The sequence below is a fragment of the Gallinula chloropus genome, assembly GCF_964237585.1.
Source record: "Gallinula chloropus genome assembly, chromosome: 5".
NCBI lineage: Eukaryota > Metazoa > Chordata > Aves > Gruiformes > Rallidae > Gallinula > Gallinula chloropus.
In genome coordinates, this window is record NC_140090.1 from 26,942,024 (window position 1) to 26,962,242 (window position 20,219).

The 20,219-nt window shown below is 50.4% G+C and overlaps 1 protein-coding gene across 1 annotated transcript in view; it reads right to left on the reverse strand.

Annotated features, from left to right (window-relative positions):
• The window catches only part of ADARB1 (adenosine deaminase RNA specific B1), a 41,659-nt gene extending 27,400 nt beyond the window's left edge, over positions 1-14,259 (reverse strand). The window contains exons 1-2 of the mRNA XM_084264787.1: positions 14,212-14,259; positions 7,585-8,516 (exon numbers count right to left, since the gene is read on the reverse strand). Of these exons, the coding sequence (XP_084120913.1) occupies positions 7,585-8,516; positions 14,212-14,239 (960 nt within the window). The 5' untranslated portion in view covers positions 14,240-14,259. The remainder of the gene's footprint in view (positions 1-7,584; positions 8,517-14,211) is intronic.
• Between the last annotated feature and the right edge of the window lie 5,960 nt (positions 14,260-20,219).

The window sequence follows — 20,219 nt, forward strand, 5'->3', positions numbered from 1 at the left end:
GGAAGGCTGCAATGAGGTCCCTCTGCAGCCTTCTCTTCTCCAGGCTCAACAAGCCCAGCTCCCTCAGCCTCTCTTCGTAGGGGAGGTGCTCCAGCCCTCTGATCATCTCTGTGGCTCCTCTGAATCCTCTCCAACAGTTCTACATCTTTCTTGTATTGGGGCCCCAGCTCTGGACACAGGACTCCAGCTGAGGCCTCCCGAGGGCAGAGCAGAGAGGGACAATCCCCTCCCTGTCCCTGCTGTCACCCCTCTCCTGATGGAGCCCAGGATCCCATCACCCTTCTGAGCTGCAAGAGCACACTGCTGGCTCATGGGAAGTTTCTCACCCACCAGAAACCCCAGGTCCTTCTCAGCAGGAAATGTGGGGCTGGTGTACAAGAGAGAACAGGGTTTCCCTCTGGGGAAATTTAAGCTGGCAGAGCAGGATGGGACTGGGGCTGGAACTAAGCTGCTGGCAAGGAAGCCTCAAACCCCCAGAGTGAACACCAAGCCAGGCACCAGGAGGGCTGATAAGAAGGACAGAGCAGAACTCAAGAGAGACCAAACTACTGCTAGAGATGCAAAGGATGAAGGAGGAACTGTAGGAGAAAGGGGCAGGGGGTGGAGGGGGAAGTCGCTGCCAGGAAGCAGGCAGCTATATTAAAGATCAGTTGATCCAATTCCATACCCACGTTGCACAAGATTGGGTGCTGGTGGGAACAAACACTCCCAGGGAGTACACACTGAGCTGTTAAGGATTTGAACCTTTGTCAGCATCCTCACCCGATGAAGAATACTCATCCTCTTCCCCAGGCAGTCAGTTACATTAACAGTGGCACTAAGAGCACGGGGGGGGGGGGAACAAAACAGACCCCTGCAGTGCTGGGAACGAGACTCACTGACCTCAAGTGACGTCCCTGCTGTCCTCATCTCAAACCCAGGGACTCAAAGCTGTCTCCATAGCAAGCCCAGGCCACAGGTGGGACTGGGAGGGATCTCTCACTTCTCCTTCTGACTATTCTCCCTCTCACATGTATAAATATTAATTGGAACAGCAACTGAACTCGTGCCTCACCTCCCCAGTGAGCACCCCAACACCTGCCACGGGGGTTCTCTCTCCCCTCGCTCCTGCACGAGATCATCATTCAAAGTTGAGTTATTCCAAAAAGGAAAGACCTCAAATAGCTGACAGTGTGCTTGTTACAGCACACCAGCTCCCAGCTACTGTGGGTGTCCTTCCTACACAGCCTGCTTCTGGTAACACACACCTCGCAGGGATGCTGCAGCAGAACCCCCTGACCACCCAGGGCTTGAAAGATGCTGAAGCTGGTGAAGTTGAGGTCTGTCTGGAAGACCCTGGCAGGCTGCAGGGAGCCCCAGGTGAGTTCTGATGAGCATCCAAGTGCTGGGAGCCCAAGGCATGTCTGTGATGGAGCAGGGGCACCGTGCGGGCCAACAGCACCCAGCACCCGCTGGGGAACTGACCCAGGTTCAGCTGGGATCTCTGAGGAGAGAGATGGGATCTCTGATGGGATCTCCAATGAGAGAGATGGGATCTCTGATGAGAGAGGTGGGATCTCTAATGAGAGAGGTGGGATCTCTGATGTGATCTCTGATGATCCTGCTCAAGTACCAACGTTCTTCCTCAGCTTTATTCCACCTTACCTTCACAGTTCAGGGCTTATGTGAACTTCATGAGCTGAAGAACAGTGCCAGTGCCCACAGCAGGTAAAATCAAGGCCAACCAGGTCCGTTATCTCTCCTCAGAGTGACCAGCACACACAATTCAGAGAAGGTGCCAACACCTCCACGCTAATACACCAGGCTAATTATTTTCCAGTGCTCCAAAGCTTCCCTTATATATTGAAAGGACCAGCTACCTGGCAAAAGGAGGTCTCCCTGCTTATGTACCTTGTACCTTCCTGCCGACTCCACAGCAACCATTCCCACACACACTCAGTGTTACCTCTCTGCTGGGTTTCAACTTGTCACGTTCTCATTCCAAGATGTCTATTGCAACAAACTGCCCAGAGGCCTCCAGTGCCCCTACAGAAGCTGCATTTCCAGACCTCCCATCATTTTAAACATCCCATTTTTTAGCTTTCCTGCATTGGAATAGTTCTTTCCACAGGTTCCCCCTTCCCCAGGCTGACCCAGGACTAAGATAGCACCTCAGGTACAAGCAGCCCTTGCAGTACCAGGTTCTCTCTCCATTCCTCCTGCTCAAGGCTTGGTTTCCATGCCTGTCCCCAGTGATAAATTCCATTTTACAAAGGATAAATTCCATCTGCAGCACAAATAGGGGAAGGATAAGAAGTATTCCCTCTAGTGGATCTTTAAAAGTTTCTTTCACCGGGAGCTAAGCTCCTTATTTGTGCAGCTCAAGCTGGTTTCTCTCACAAGAGCCCAGGTCCCACCTGACTCTATTTTTAAGCTTCAATATTCACAATTCCCAGTCTCCCATCCCGACCTGTTGGCACCCCCTGACTAATCAGCTATCTTTTTAAGTCAATAGCTTGATGGAATCTGGGAAACAGCTTTCCCAAGCTTCTCTGAAGGTCTTCCTAACAGAGGCCACAGGTGGTCTAAAGAGGATACCTCCCCCAGCAGGTTCCTACCTTCCAATGGAAGCCACTTCCACCAGTAGCACTGGCAGTCTGGACCAGCAGACTTACTGAAAGCCACCACCACGTGCCCTAAGGCACACCAAGATGCCAGCTGCGCATACAACCCATGCAAGATAAGACTCTTCCTCCTGCACTCTGTGCTGAAACAGCGGAACTCCCGGCTACAGGGCGCTGGGGAGGCTACGAGATGACACAGGTTCAAGAAAGGGTTGAAATTCATGGGAGAAAACAATCCCTCAGGAACTCTTAGATGGAAAGACACCAGTTTTGGCTGAGAAAATCCTTGAGACACAAACTGCTGGAGGTTAAGGGCATGTGCTGGGGAAGTACTGCTATCAATACACCCTTTGCTCAGGCTGGAGAAGAGCAGCCTGAGAGGGCCAGCAGTGTGCCCCAGGGTCCAACAAGGCAAATGGGATCCTGGGGGGCATCAAGAGGAGTGTGGCCAGCAGCTCACAGGAGGGGATTCTCCCTCTGCTCTGCCCTGGTCAGGCCCCACCTGGAGTATTGTGTCCAGTTCTGGGCTCCCTGGGATAAGAAAGAGAGGTATCTCCTGGAGAGAGTCCAGAGGAGGCTATGGAGGTGGTTAAGGGCCTGGAGCATCTCCCCTGTGAGGAAAGGCTGAGTGAGCTGGGGCTGTTCAGCCTGGAGGAAAGAAGACTAAGGAGGGACCTTATTAATGTTTATCAATATCTGTAGTATGGGATGCAGGGGGAAATGGCCAGCCCCTTTTCAGTGGTCTGTGGGGACAGGACAAGGGGCAATGGATGCAAGTTTGATCATAGGAAGTTCCACACCAGCATGGGGAAGAACTTTTACCCAGTGAGGGTGAGGGAGCCCTGGGACAGGCTGCCCAAGGGGGTGTGGAGTCTCCTTCTCTGGAGATATTCCAGCCCCGTCTGGACACCGACCTGTGTGACCTGTCCTAGGGAGCTGCTTTGGCAGGGGGTTGGACCCAATGGGCTCTGGGGTCCCCTCCAACCCCTGTGATTCTGTGATCCTATGATTCCTCTCTTACTGCTCGATTGCTTTTTCTCACCACAAACACACACACCAGCTGCAGGCAGGTTTGAACCTGCTGCCCAGGAGTCAATCCCAACATCTTCACTGGCACTGTGCTTTTCTTATTTCCACTGAGCACCTGGAATTTGGATTTTCTCCTCCTCTGGTGTGTTTCTAGCTTCCACTTTTTCCCACCCTTTATTTCCAGTTTTGATTTGGCCTATGGGTTATAACAAACTCTTCTCATTTACGTCATTCCTGTAACACTCCAATGTCTGCAGCTTCACCTGCTAGAGGATTATCTCCACATTTAACATCTTTACACATCCTGAGCAGACCCACTGTAAAAAATGAACCAAAAAAAAAAGAAAGGAAGATAACAAAAGCAGGGCCTGAAAACATCACAAATGCTTAAATCCCTTATTAATCATTAATAGGCACCAGAGCAGAATCACCAAGAGGTAACAGGCCTTGATGGAACCCCAACAATTTGGCAGATAATCATGATTAAAAGCCCTCAACCAAAACCTGGCCAAGGCAGGGAGGTGAGAGGAACCCAGCACTGCCCAGCAGACACCCAAGTCCCTCAGAGGAAAGGGGCTGTGAAAGGTGGCATATGGCACAACTTTTCACAGAATCACAAGGTTGGAAAAGACATTTAAGATCAAGTCAAACCATTCCCATCCCAAGCTAAAACAGACCCCTGAGCACCTCATCTCCCCACCTGTTAAACACACCTAGGGGCGGGGACTCAGCCCCCTCCCTGGCAGCCTGTGCCAGGCCCTGATAACTCTTTCAGGGAAGAACTTTTCCCTCACAGCTGAGCTGACCCTGCCCTGGCACAGCTTGAGCCCATTTCCCCTTGTCCCACCTCCTGTCCCCCGGCTGAAGAGACCATCACCCACCTCTCTGCACCCTCCTGGCAGGTCAGTGTAGGTGGTGATAAGGTCTCCCCTCAGCCTCCTCTTCTCCAGGCTGAACACCCCCAGCTCCCTCAGCTGCTCCTCATAGGATTTTCCCTCCAGCCCCTTCCCCAGCCTGGTTGCCCTTCTCTGGACATGCTCCAGGACCTCCATGTCCTAAAACATTTTGTCTCCTAGAGCAACCCCATTTTCCTGGCTCACCTTGTGCTCTTTCCCACTTCCCTCTTCCCTTTCCAACTTTCACCCTTTTAATGATTCAAGAACTAATAAAACATAGATTCTGACAGTGAAAGCTTTTTGGGGAGTGGGGTCAAATCCAGTTTTCAGAGCACAGCAGCAAATCAGCCTGAAAACACCGGATCTACTGAACAACCTGTGGCTACCTGAAACAGTGTGACTCTGGATTGGAAAATGGAGAAGACATTAAGCCATGCTGGGGCCTGGCACAGGCTGCCCAGGGAGGGGCTGAGTCACCTTCCCTGGATGTGTTTAAAAAAGGGTAGATGAGGTGCTCAAGGACATGGTTTAGCTTAGGAGGGGAATGGTTGGACTTGATGATCTTAAAGGTCTTTTCCAACCTTGTGACTCTGTGATTCTGTGACTAACATTGCAACATGAAGAGAGCATATAGGAACTTATGTGTACTGTCCATGCATTCGGAGAGGATACAACATCGTAACGAGAGTCACCCCATCTGCTTCCACCCCACAGTATCAACTCAACCCCACGCCTTCTTGGGTTTGTTCAAGGCCAGGCTGGATGGGGCCCTGTGCAGCCTTGTGTAGCTCCAGGCCTGGAGGTTGGTGGCCCTGCCTGTGGCAGGGGGTTGGAGCTCTGTGATCCTTGGGGTCCCTTCCAACCCAGACCAGTCTGTGATTCTGTGATTCTATCTGAACTGATGGTTTCGAGACAGACAAGGTCCAAGCCTTGAAATTCTCAAAATAATGTCTCACTTTGAATTTAGACAGGCACATAGTATCATTAAAAGGAGACAAAAGCCACAGCAGGAAGAGGGTAGTCAAACAGTCACGGCCGCAGTTGGACTGGGGAAAGACACAAGCAAAGAGTAAGGGAGGATTCTGCTTCATTAAAAACACCCAACAATTACTCCATTCCAGTTACTCTAAATTTGTGATCTCTGCCTGGTGTGCTCGATGCTTTTCCCAGTTTGTTATTTGATTTAAACCATTTTCACATCAAGGCAGGGGATGCTGCCCCTCTGCTCCACTCTCATGGCAACCCTCCTCTGTGATGCATCCAGCTCAGAGGTCCCCAGGACAGGAAAGACATGGAGCTGCTGGAGAGAGTCCAGAGAAGGCCACAGAGATGGTCAGGGGGCTGGAGCCCCTCTCCTATGAGGACAGGCTGGGAGAGCTGGGTTTAGCCTGGAGAAGAGAAGGCTGCTTCGGGGGAGACCTCCTGATGGCATCCCAATACTTAAAGGGGTCCTACAGGGACGTGGGAGAGGGGCTGTTCACCAGGGAGTGCAGGGACAGGACACGGGGCAATGGCTTCAGGCTGACAGAGGGCAGGGTTAGATTACATGTTGGGAAGAAATTCTTTACTGTGAGGGTGGGGAGGCCCTGGCACAGGCTGCCCAGAGAGGCCCCATCACTGGAGGTGTTCAAGGCGGGGTTGGATGAGGCTTCGGGCACCCTGGGCTAGTGGAGGGTGTCCCTGCCCATGTCAGGGGGGTTGGCACTAGGTGATCTTTGAGGTCTCTTCCAACCCAAAGCTTTCTGTGGTTCTCATCCAGATTTACTTCTTGCCTAAGTAACTTACATAAGCTTATTAACTAATTTGATTAGAGCTCCTTTAGTCAGGAGCTGTTTAACCACACGCCCTGGGCACGCACTCTGCCAGCGCGCTGTTCATTCAGACCCTGGGAATATGTGGTGACTGCATCAGCCTCACTTAACCTGTCCTTGACTTCCACTGTTCAGCTCAGCTCATGCCAACAATCAGGGTTTGCAGGAGCGAGCGATTTCCTTCTCTTCTAAAAACTGTTGTATCAAATCCCAACCTCACTGAAAGCACTAACTCTGACTTCAACTCCCTCCAGATCTTGCTGCCTGAGATGAGCAAGACAGGATTTGGCCTCTCCTCAGCATAAACCATAATCCAAGTTGGCACTGCACTGGGTTTGGTGCTCTCTTACACGATGTGATCAAGGCTGAAGGCATCAGCAACAAAACCTCCTCTCCAAAGCACAGGATCCAAAGAGTTTGTGCAACTGTCGGAAATTGTAAGTGGATAAATCACCTCATCATACAATCACAGACTGGCCTGGGTTGGAAGGGATCACAGAGCTACAACCCCCCTGCCACAGGCAGGTCCACCAACCACCAGGCCTGGAGATACACAAGATTGCTCAGGACCCCATCCAACCTGGCCCTGAACACCCGCAAGGACAGGGCATCCACCCCCTCTCTGGGCAGCCTGTTCCAGCCCCTCACCACTCTCTCTGTCAAGAACAAGTATCTAATCTAAACCTTCTCAAGTATCTAATCTAAACCTTCCTTCCTTTAGCTTTAATCCATCCCCTTTGTCCTGCCAGTCTCTGCCCTTTAACAAGCTGATTCCCCTCCTGTTTCTCTGCTCCCTTCAGGGACTGGAAGGCTGCAATGAGGTCCCCCTGCAGCCTTCTCCAGACTCAACAAGCCCAGCTCCCTCAGACTCTCTCCGCAGGGGAGGTGCTCCAGCCCTTTAATCATCTTCGTGGCTCCTCTGAACCCTCTCCAACAGTCCCACATCTTTCTTGTACTGGGGCCCCAGCTCTGGACACAGGACTCTAGCTGGGGCCTCCCGAGGGCAGAGCAGAGAGGGACAATCCCTCAGTCCCTGCTGCCACCCCTCTGCTGATGTAGCCCAGGATCCCATCCCCTTCTGAGCTGCAAGAGCAAAATTCATACATAGAAACACACACAGATATGCACACACAGCCATGGAGGCAGAATAAACAGCAGAAACGCTGCTTGAGCTGGCTCAACACACAATTGGGCTCCTCCTGGTCATGACCCAAAGACGTCAACAAAATCCAAAGGACCTCTCACCTGTGGCAGGTGTAACTGGAGCCCCTCGCTGGGAATGGGCTGTCGCGATGGGGTCTGGTCCAGCTGCATGTTAAACAAGGATGCCAGGGCCGACTGAGCAGCCCGAGCCTTGGCCAGCTTTTTGTTCCTCCCCGAGCCTTCGAAAGTCTGTCCGTCCACCGCCACGGCCATGACAAAGTTCTTGGCGTGGCTCTCCCCGCTCTCCGAGAGGAACTCGTACTTCAGCCCCGGCCGCAGCTCGTTGAGGATCATGACGGGGTTCTTCCCGCTGGCGGCGGGGTAGGGCGACGGGGTGGGCAGGGGCGACTGGGAGAGGCTGCTGGCGACGCCGGAGGAGGGCAGACCGTAGTCCCCAGCGGAGCTGAAGGCCCCGTCCCCGTTGGACCCCAGGTAGAAGGAAGCGTCGGACGGGACCGGCGTCTCGAACCCGTTGAACAGGGTGTCGGGGAAGTCCGCCTGGTCGGAGGTGAAGTCGGTGTTGACCGACAGAGTCCTGCCCATGGCCAGGTGGGCTTCCGAGGCGTTGGGGAACTGGACGAAGGAGCGCAGAGCCTTCTCAGCAGCGTGGAGCTTGGCTTTCTTTTTCGTGGGGCCAGACCCTTCGAACACCTGCCCGTTGACTTCGACCGCCATCACGAACATGGGGGCATGCACCGGCCCCGTCTGGGAGAGGAGCTTGTACTGTAAACCAGGCTTAATCTCGTTGAGCTGCATCAAAGCATTCTTTGGCAGAACAGGGCCGGGGGTTTTCTTCCTCTTCTTGGGGCGGAATTTGGAGTGGCCATTGTTGCCCTCCTCCAAAGGGCGCTTTCTGCTGCTGCTGCCGCCCCCGTTGGAGAGCTGCGTCCCCTCCCCGGCGCCTTGCCCGCCGCCGTCCTTGGGGGGCACGTTGTCCACGTTGCGGTTTTCTTTAACATCGGTGCTGCTGGAACCTGCGGTGCCCAGAAAGAGTAACTTACAATGCCTTCGGTGCAGGACCTTGTAAATGCAAAATTTATAGATTCCTTTATCTCTCTTTGTAACTGGTTAAGTGATGTGTGTGCTCACAAGGCTTTGCAAGGCCATCAGAGGTAACAACAACGCCACGCAACCGCTTGACAAGCCACAAAGTTAACACCTTCCAGGATGATGTTGCAACTACACTCTGGGTACAATCACACAGCAATACAACACTGCTGCTCACTGCTTTTCTTTTTTTTTCCCCATTAATTTAAATCATGCTGGAACAAAACCTTTACTCCTAAAAACCTAAAAACCTTTACTCCACCTTTACTCCTAAGTTACGTTTGGCCTGAAAAATGCTTTAAACCAGACATACAAGTTATAGTAGCAAATTCCTATGAAACAAACTACAATTAGTAAAAGAAAACCGGATACCTAAAGGCCAGTACCAGGAAATAGAGAATTAGTTTTACTTTACTCTTACTTTACTCATGTTACATTCTTTTCCTCAGTGACTGTAGTTTCTTAAATTGAGAAATGACATCAAAAAACCCCTGAGCCTGGAAAACTTTGGGCAGCTCTTTGGTAGGCACCTTGACTGAAGAGCACCTGAGTGCTTCTGCTGCCCTTTAACTGCTCTGTATCCTCTGAATTCACTTCTCTTTACACTTTTCCTAGCCTGGGGCTTCCCCTCGCTCCAGTTTGCTCAGGGACTACAGCTGCCTGCTCTGCAAGGCTGCTCAGGGTATTTCCACCCAGACCTCTAGTAAGAGACCTCGTACTTGTTGTTTACAAGCTATTTCCTCATTCCCCACCCAGTGAGAAGACTGCCATTCCAGACACCGGATCACGATGGAGATCCTCTCACGGAAGAGGAGGAGCGTGAGAATCCCCATGGTGCTGCTTTAACTGGGGGGAGGCATTGTGAGACCAGTTCAATGATACATTTCCTGAAGCAGGAAGCTGGGGCAATGAGGTGTATTTAAGGAACTGTGTTAGCTGCAACTGCAAAGACATCATTTATACCTTGATAAAGAAACCAGGGCAAGAAATGATTTGAGCTTTATACTGGCATTTATGAATAAAAAGGCCAAGTATTTCCAACTACAAAACACCTAGGTGGAGAGTAGGTGATAAATGTTGCTTGAAACAAGAGCAGATCAAGGTGGAAGCTCTCTGGAGGTGTGTGAAGTCCCACCAAGCCTAGAAGCCCTCCCTGAGGATGCCCTACCACGCACACATCACTTCGCCCAGGTTACAAAGGCGATGGAATGGGTACTAAATTTTCATTTATAACATCCTCCAGCAAAAGCTCGATAGGTTACTCCTTTCGGTGCTCCAAGAGAGGGGGGGAAGAGAAGAACAAAGAAAGAAAACAAAGGGTGAAAAGAAAAAGGCAGAGGAGGAACACATCTTGTTAAGTCATGGTAGCACAACAACGGACAGCACAGTACTGATCATCACATCCCAGCTGATTACATTCGGTCAAGAATTCAACACTAAATATTCTGAAGAGTTTCATGGCTGGAAATCTGCTCAATTTAATTCAGTATCCCTGGGAATATTTAGCCACAAACCGTATTTCCTGCAGCAGGTGTGCTACAGGCCATATATAGCACATATACACAGGGCTCATGCACAGAGATTGTTTGGATATGCTACATACACACACAGAGTGAAGGAATCTAGGGATAATCTTTCCCTACAGGGAGTTTCTTACCTGAAACTGTCATCTCCAAAACACTCCATCTCATCTAAACCATCATTCCTGGAACACTGCTCTTACTAGCAGCACCAGTTTCAACCCACAGAGTGACTGGACTGCAAGAAAGAGCAGCTGCTTCTCAGGGTGAAGACGTGTTTCAGTCCTTTCCTTTAGCTGTCCTGCCCCACACTGGTGAGGTCCCCTAAATACCTCAGGGGCAATTTCACCTTGTCCCTATTCCGACATGGAGTAATTTCTCCAGCCCAGCAGCTTCCTGCTCTTCAGAAACACCCTTTTCCAGGCATCTCACCCCCCTGGAGGAGTGAGGAGCATCCTCACCTGGCCCAGCAGGGATGTCTGCAACAGGGCCACCAGCAGAGCCCAAGAGATGCCATGCAACACAATGGTGCTTCTCCAGGCAGCCGCAGTGCCAGGCTGTCCCAGGGGGGCGTCAGGGACCCACCCTTGGTGTTTTTCCTTCCCCAGGAGTTTTTCTAACTGCCTTCCATGGGGCAAACCACCACAGAAACCATGGGGTCCATACCCACAGCATGCTGGCCGATGAGCCTCATGTGGCACAACAGCGTCTCCCGCTCCTCGCCCTGAGCCCCAGCTGCCAGTTTGGCTTAAGGACCTCTATTTTTCCCCATTTGCTGATTCAGTACTGAACACCCTGAACTGCTCATGGTACTACCTGTACCTCTTGTATTCCAACCTTGTCACCCCCTGCCTACGCCACGGGGCTCCAGCAGTCCCTTGTCCTGAGGTCCCCCCCTCTTCTCGCAGCTAGATGCACCGTGTGTTCTTCTCACTCTCCTCTGGTAGTTGTCTTCATTCCAGTCACATGCTGGTTTAGAGTCTGTGTGACTTTAGGGAGTCTCTCAGTCATTCCAAAGACAAAGATGGAGGCATCTTCACCCCTTGGGACAATCAAAGGGAAGGGCTAGGACAGCCATGTGCCAGTGTCCCAAGCATTCTGCAAAACACCCCCCTTCTCCCCTAAGGTAACGGATGAGGACAGGTGACAGGGTGACCTCATGCCAGGAGATGATTTATTTCTGTTGTACCAAGGCTGATGTGTTGGTGAGGTGATACACAGCAGGTGGGCTTCTGGCACAGCCTTCTGGGGCGCTGGGGGTGCTGCAGGCATACCTTCCATGCAGAGCAACAGGAAACCAACTGAAAATGTTCTTTAAAAAAATCAATAATCTTTCCCCAAGTCTTTTGAAACATCTTCTCAATGGTGAACAGCTGAGGAGGAAGCCCTTTAAACCTCAAGTCCAACCCACTGTATTTCTGGGGGATATTAACAGCCTCACATTTCAGCTGAACACCAGCAGAAGGTTAGTTATGGCTTCTGCAGAGCAATTCCAGTTAGGCAACTGGAAGCTACAAGTGTTGTGTATGGCCACCCTCCTCCCCGTGAGACCCGCCCCCAAAAGGAGCTGCAAACAATTAACAGGCACCTTCTGGTACTGGGCTTTGCAATCCTGAGACAAAAAGGCAGCAAATGTGTTTTTAAAGAATCTTTGCTGGAATCCAGGGGAAGCATAGAAGAGTTCCAGCTCTGATTTCTCCCCCCCCACCATCTGATGGTTTAACGTCTCCAGTTCATGATGTCTGAGTGGGCGCACAGACGCGGGAAGGTCTCCTGCGCTCAGACAAGCAGATGTTGCTCTCTGAGCTGTCCTTTCAAATCCCAGTACGGGGCACTGGTGTGAGTGGTGTGTCCCAAACTTTGAACAACCCCACGGAGGTGGCCTCCAGACAAGACACACAGTCCAGTGAGTGGGTTCCTGTAAGACACAAAGACCCCAGCAGCAGACAAAAATGGAGTTGTTTGCTTCAGGCCATTTTGGGAATGCCCCTGTAAAGGGACAGTGTCCTCTCCAGCTTGGGAAGGCACATTTTATTCCTGCCCAGTACACTCCCGGAGATACAGAGAGGTTTCATCCAAAGAATTATCACAGAATTATCCACTCACAGCTGTTGCTTCTTTGAAGACTTCCCTGGGGAGATGGCTTTCAGGAATGGCTGAAGCATCCCCCTGATGGAATCTCTTTCATACCCAGGAACAGAAAGTGTCGGCAACAAATCCCATGTTTCAGTCACAGCCAAAAAGATGGGTTCCACTCCAGTTACTGTTTTTAAGAGTTGATGGGGTTCTTTCTTTGTTTGAGGGCTTTCTTCTTTTCATTTTCTTATTTCTAAACACAATGATCCAGCTTCTTTACCTCCCCAGGAAAATGTTCTCCTTCAGACTTAAGTCAACAGTAAGTTTGCAGATGACATTAAAGTGGGAGGAAGTGTTGATCTGCCTGAGGGTAGGGAGGCTCTTCAGAGGGATCTGAACAGACTGGACCGATGGGCTGAGACCAACAGGATGAGGTTTAACAGCACCAAGTGTAGAGTGCTGCACATGGGACAGAACAAGCCCAAGCAGCGCTACAGGCTGGGGGAGACTGGCTGGAGAGCTGTCAGGCAGAGAAGGACCTGGGGTGTTGGGTGACTGTGACTGAACACGAGCCAGCAGTGTGCCCAGGCGGACAGGAAGGCCAGTGGCATCCTGGCTTGTGTCAGCAATAGTGTGGCCAGTAGGTCTGGGGAGGGGATTGTGCCCCTGTACTGGGCACTGGTGAGGCCACACCTTGAGTGCTGGGTCCAGTTCTGGGCTCCTCACCATATGAAGGACATGGAGGTCCTGGAACATGTCCAGAGAAGGGCAACCAGGCTGGGGAAGGGGCTGGGGGGCAAATCCTCTGAGAAGCAGCTGAGGGAGCTGGGGGTGTTCAGCCTGGAGAAGAGGAGGCTGAGGGGAGACCTTCTCATCACCTACACTGACCTGCCAGGAGGGTGCAGAGAGGTGGGCCATGGTCTCTTCAGCCAGGGGACAGGAGATGGGACAAGGGGAAATGGGCTCAAGCTGTGCCAGGGCAGGGTCAGCTCAGCTGTGAGGGAAAAGTTCTTCCCTGAAAGAGTTGTCAGGGCCTGGGACAGGCTGCCCAGGGAGGGGCTGAGTCCCCACCCCTGGGTGTGTTTAACAGACGGGTAGATGAGGTTCTCAGGGATATGGGTCAGCACAGGACAGGGACAGTTGGATTCCATGAGCTTAAAGGGCTTTTCCAACCCAGTGAGTCTGTGATTTTGTAAAGTCTTCTGCCCTGAAGCCTCCTATGGCACCGGGCTTTGCCAGAGATGTGCCATTCAGCCACTGCCACTCAGGGGAAGAACAAGTACATTCATTATTGTATCACAGGTAATTATTTATAGTCAGGCACAGCACAGCAGCACCAGACCATTTCTCCCATTTACCAAGAAAAGATAGTTAAAAGGCCAATAATAGTATAGATATTTTTATAAATAGAACACATTTCTCCACAGGTTACCAGACCTAAATTATACCTCAGGGTCAGCAACCTCCCAGCACTTCTCCAGTGCACTCATCAAGACCATCAGTGTACTGAACTCTTTCTGCATTCATACAAATGTTAATCCAGTAGCTCAGGGCTGGAACAATCTGCACTTAATGATTATAATCAGCTACATGGATCTGCAGGAGCACTTCTAGCTCCTTCCTTTGCTTCTGCATCCTCCAGTTCTACTTTCCATCATTTATTTTATGCATTTCAACTCCATCTCCTTCATCTCAACCCTCTCTTCTGACTGGTCCCTAGCCCTCAGCTACCACTATTCTCCATCTCTTCTCCATTGCTGGATCAGAGTTGGAAAATATTTCCTTTAATCAGTCCATTGTTGGAAGAAAAGTATAAGACACAAAGTATAACAAGGTTAGCAGATAACCACGGGCATTTAAAACACTTCATGCTCCCATTCACCCTTCTACATCTCAAAGCACAGGCAGAAATAATTTTATACTGTGCTTGCTTCCCAAGTGGCTTTGTGGTTGCCCTGAGCTCCCACCAAAGTCACTTTCAGAAAGGGTCACATCATTTGTTACTGTGGAAAGAAACACATCTTACTCATGTTCTCTTCATCGTCTACATCCATGGTGAAACACTTCTGCTGGTTTCTTGGCTGACAGAGACTGCTTCTGTCTGCAAAACAGAGAGTGGGATATTTTAGCTTGAAGGTGCCAAGAGATGAGGTGTAAAGCATTACATCTCCTTTAAGCATTACATCTCCTTTAAGAGCAGCAGCCTGGGTGCTGCCTTTGCTTTGGGCTCCCCACAGTTTTTGCTTGGTTTCCACACACTGTTTCTCCAAGGTGCCTATTTCTGTAGCCCAGGTACACCCTGAAGGACTGAAAACTGGACAAGATGCACAAGAATTTGGATTTTTGCCTGATGAACTACACTGGCTTTTGTCTCAAAGAGTAGGGAAATTACCTCCTCTCATTTTTTAAACTCCAAAGTAATGTCAGATGCACTCTGCAGGTTACCACACAGACCACTTCACCACTCAAAACACCAAAGAGGCAGTTGTTTACGCAGCACCAAGCTGACCAATGTGTCTTTGGTTTGGTTAAATCCCAAGCCACAATCCTTCCTCAAACTTAGATGCTCATCCAGGACTCTAAGGTGTAACCACACCGCACCACCAGTGAAGGGCAGAGTAGGCAACGTAACCTTCTTGCCTACACCAGATGCTGTTATGAGCTGCAGTGAGAGGGATCTTGCCTGGAGCTCACCCAGCAGGGCTTTCCACTTCATCCAGGGACACCCATACAAAGGTGACCTGAGCCACACAGAGTCACATGGATGGAAAAGCCCTTTAAGCTGATGGAGTCCAACCATCCCTGTCCTGTGCTGACCCATCTCCCTGACCACCTCATCTCCCCATCTGTTAAACACATCCAGGGAAGGTGACTCAGCCCCTCCCTGGGCAGCCTGTGCCAGGCCCTGACAACTCTTTCAGGGAAGAACTTTTCCCTCACAGCTGAGCTGACCCTGCCCTGGCACAGCTTGAGCCCATTTCCCCTTGGCCTATCTCCTGTCCCCTGGCTGAAGAGACCATTGCCCACCTCTCAGCACCCTCCTGGCAGGTCAGTGTAGGTGGTGATAAGGTCTCCCCTCAGCCTCCTCTTCTCCAGGCTGAACACCCCCAGCTCCCCCAGTCTGAGCAACCAACCTGTGGATGAGCAGCCCAGACCTTGAATTAAAAAAAGCTGCCCTTTAAATCCTGCTTGTAGATGGAGCCTCCCAGGACAGAACACATCTCCCTGCAAGAGGTGTTGGCAGGCACAAGCTCCATGGGGTTCTTCAGGTTGTTACTAAGAGAGAGGAGGCTTCTCTGGTGAGCAGCCTCCACCTTCTCTCAGGGCTTTGCTTCTCAGGCCCCAGCAATTTGAAAGAAAGCACACTGCCAAATTGGGATGAACTCTGGTGGATGACTGAGATGGGCCGTGGTGTCCTGACAGCTAGGCAGGCTGGAAAAACACTGCCACTGGCATCTTAAATTAGCCAATTTAATGAACCAAACCCAACACACTCAGGCTCCCTACTGGGACTGCAGCGATCTGCTAGAAGAGCCCTACCTCTCCACCTCCTGCTCCCTCTGCTGGCACTTGTTCTTGAGACCCTAGGTAACAGCTTCTCCATCTCCATCCTGCGATGAGAAGCTGCTGAGATGGAGTTAACTTGTTAACTGAAATTATTTCTGCAGGAAGTCTGAGTGCTAAGGGCTGCAAACGTCCCTGATTTCTTCAGAGGAGTTGAAATTCTACTTCAGCATCTGCACTGGGGGACACTACTTACCTGGGAAAATGAAGAATCATAGAATCACAGAATCACAGACTGGTCTGGGTTGGAAGAGACCCCAAGGATCACAGAGCTCCAAGCCCCCTGCCCCAGGCAGGGCCACCAACCTCCAGGCCTGGAGCTACACAAGGTTGCTCAGCGCCCCATCCAACCTGGAGAAACCAGACCACCTTCTCTCCAAGGAAAAAGCCATTCCCAGAGGGAATTCGGTTATGGACCTGCACATCTCACTCAGATCACTGGATTCAGAAGGCAGAGAAACAGCTATGGTGTCCTCCAGCAACACCCCAAAGGTAAATTAACCCAAGTGAGACTAGAGGCTGCTCAGCCAGACTGATGGAAAAGCTCAGCAGCTTCTCACTTCTCTGCTGCCTACATTACACAGGCGGGTTTTTGTGGCCCAGGATTTGTGTGTTCTACCCAGAGAGCCTGCAGCCATGGCACACACACATCTGCCCATCCAGGTTCCCCAGCACCAGGAGGCTGAAGGCCATGTCACAACCCTTCTGCCAGGCCCAGCACTTAGCAAGGCTCTCCTTCACCCAGAAAACCTTCACCCACAGCTCTCTGCAAAGCCCACAGGAATAATTATCAGGCCTTTAGGTACCTCCCAGGCTCACTCTAGAACAGGTTAGCTGGAAAGCTGCTGGAGAGAGGAGAAAGAGGACAACAAGGAGTTTCATCACAGAACACAGAAGAAACTCACTGCTATCCTTTTGCTTTGTTAATACCAAACCCACCCTTGCACTTACTTACAGAGTTGGCCACTACTATCAGCTTACTTCATACACCCTCTCTACAAATAGCCCCACACTGTGTACTGGGAGCTCTCTTAGTGATTCCCCCCCACACACACCATGTAATTCACACACTTCTGGAGCAGAAGGACAGCACTGCAGGGCTTCAACCTGCTTTCCTTCCAGTTTTGGGTACCACAGAGAGAATTGATGTAAATTAGCAACAACTGCTAAAATCTGTGTGGGCTAATTCCAGTCTGAGCATTTGCTCAGCACAGCCAATCCCAGAACACAAAGCTGCTGGCTGCACAGCAGGAACCCCAGGAGCTCTGACACCAGCTACTCCAGCTTGGGGTTCATGTCCTGAGGGGATTAAATCTGCTTCAACAGCACCATCGATTGTTACCCTAAACAAATAACTGATTTTACATCTATTGCTCCCTTGGCTGAGTCCACCACCCAGCTCCAGGTAAGAAATGTAAGTCTTTGCAGATTTATTCTACATCAAATTATATATATATTTATTACAAAGTTTTGTATCCCTTGTCTGTATCCTTCTCACTGGAGGTCTGAACATCTCACTTTTAACATAGTTTATTTCTGCAGGACTCCTCAAATACCCCAAACTGTCAGAAATGCATTTTAAGATGTGCTTCAAAGGATAAGGTGGTATCTATTAAGAGGAAAAAAAACACCTGGACAGCTTCTATCTCCCAGTAAATAACATCAGGATTTTCAGCAGATGCAGCTACCCAGTGGTGCTTAAGGAAATGAGCATCTAATTGGAAAAAAGATCTAAAATAGCTTTAATGGAAGTTAACAAAACTCTCAGAGATCTTGAAGTTATTGTATAAAAAGACCAAACCCCCCCCCCCAGCCATAACAACAACAACAAAACCAGTCATGCAGGTGGGGTGTTGTCTGGCAACAGAAGACAGGCTTAAAAATTGGCCATGTTTCCTTCTTTCCCACCAGGACCAGCTACCAAACTCAGCTCAAGCACTCAAAGGGTCACGTTCTACAGGTCAGCTCTGCATTTTGATGTCATTAATGCAGTCTTGAGACTAATTTGCAGTCAGAAGGGTAAGTCATTTTTCCTTAACACACACCTCAGCTTGATACAGTTAAATAATTCTTAGTGACATTTTCTCTATCTCCAAACTGTACCCACCCAATTTCTTTGAAGGGGTTTGGTGCACAGAGAGAAGTAAAAGATTTAAGTTTAAATAACTCTCTAAAAACATTTAAGATAATCCTCTCCCCCAAGTGATGATCTGAATGCATCCATCAGGAAACAGAGAGTCTTGCTGTCCAGCTCTGCTTACCTTTTTAACTAGTAGAGATCCATGCTGAGTCTGCAACCTGCAAGAAGAGTAAAAACAGTTAGTAATTAGGTATTTTGTTTATGAGTTTAAGAATGCTTTATGAATGGCAACCCCTGGCCTTAAAAGCGATAAATTTCTGATTCTGGAAGAATAACTAGTGCATACAGCCACAGCCACAGAGCCAGAGCCTCTGTAACCCCAGCAAAGAGAGGGGGAGAACCAATGCTGGACATTCCAGACGGAAAAAACCAATTAATTAATTAAAAAAAAAAGTAAAGACTGAAGCTGCCTATGTAGTTGGGGCCAGGAGAAACATCCCAGAGGTACAAGCAGCTAACCTCACAGAACCCAACCTGCAACTGTGCTCCTTCTAGCAGAGAGGAACAGCACAACAATTAACTGGCCAATAACAGGTTAAAACTACAATTGATTTGTGTGTTGTCACAGCCAACCTGTCCCACAAGAAGATCTAAAGTTCTCACCTTGGACAACTTGAAAGACAAAATTGTCTTTTTTTCCATAAATACGTATAATCCCCTTGGCTGTATGATAGGAAAGGGATGGTTTTCTATTTAGGGATAATTGTTTCCAGGAGACAGGTGATAGGACAGGGTGGCCATGAGCCAGCAGTGTGCCCTGGGGGCTGAGAGAGCCAATGGGATCCTGAGGGGCACCAAGAGGAATGTGGCCAGCAGGTCACAGGAGGGGATCCTCCCCCTCTGCTCTGCCCTGGTCAGGCCCCACCTGGAGTATTGTGTCCAGTTCTGGGCTCCCTGGGATAAAAAAGCCAGGGATGTCCTGGAGAGAGTCCAGAGGAGGCTGCAGAGATGGTTAAGGGCCTGGAGCATCTCCACTATGAGGAAAGGCTGAGTGAGCTGGGGCTGTTCAGCCTGGAGAAAAGAAGACTAAGGGGGGATCTGATCAATGTTTATCAATATCTTCAGTATGGGATGCAGGGGGAAATGGCCAGCCCCTTTTCAGTGCTCTGTGGAGACAGGACAAGGGGCAATGGCTGCAAGTTAGAGCACAGGGAGTTCCACACCAGCATGGGGAAGAACTTTTACCCAGTGAGGGTGAGGGAGCCCTGGGACAGGCTGCCCAGGGGGTGTGGAGTCTCCTTCTCTGGAGATATTCCAGCCCCATCTGTACTCCAACCTGTGCAATATGAGCCAGGGAGCTGCTTTGGCAGGGGGTTGGACCCGATGGGCTCTGAGGTCCCTTCTGACCCCTGTGATCCTGTGAAATGGCCTCAAGCTGTGCCAGGGCAGGGTCAGCTCAGCTGTGAGGGAAAAGTTCTTCCCTGAAAGAATTGTCAGGGCATGGCACAGGCTGCCCAGGGAGGGGGCTGAGTCCCCACCCCTGGGTGTGTTTAACAGACAGGGAGATGAGGTGCTCAGGGAGATGGGTCAGCACAGGACAGGGATGGTTGGACTCCATGACCCTAAAGGGCTTTTCCAACCTTGTGATTCTGTGGTTATATTCAGGAGGTGAGGAGGCTTTACCAGCAGGAAGCTACACTATTCCAAAGCAGTTTGGTCACTCACAGAAGCTGTTTCCAAACTGACAGAGTGTTTTGGCCAGCTGGCTGCGTTCTGCAAACACCCCCACACAGCCCAGCAGTGGGGACACCACCCAGACCCAGGCAGGATTTTCCTATCTGCACCTGGAAAAAGACACAAATTCTCTGCTCCTCTGCTGCCCACGAGAGGGTGCTGGCACCCTCCGAAAACTCTACGTGAAACTGATGTTCTACAGCATGCACAGAGGCACATATGGTCCCTTAAACTGCTTTGGTCAAGTCATACAGGGGACCTGAGGCAGCATTTCAAGTCTATATGCTAGAAAGTTGCCCCAATTATATTTCTTTTCAAAAGGCATTTCGGTAGCTCAACACTTGATGGTGGCATTTTCCACTAACCCAGCAAAAAATTGCCAACAATGTATTGGTCTTAGCATGAAGTAGTGAAAACACCCAGAAAGCTCAACACAGCTTCAGCAGACAGGAGGATTCTCCAGCCCACCATGTGGGGATGCAGCATCTACACCTCACTGACCAGTTCCTTTAACATCTTCCCAACCTAGCAGCCCTCCACCCACACCAAAAACTCTTCCAAACTCTAGGAAATAGGAGCTATAAACTGTGTGATGTGAAATTCGGCTACCTGTGGCCACATCCACCCAAAAAAGTGAGCACAGCTTTCAAGTTATA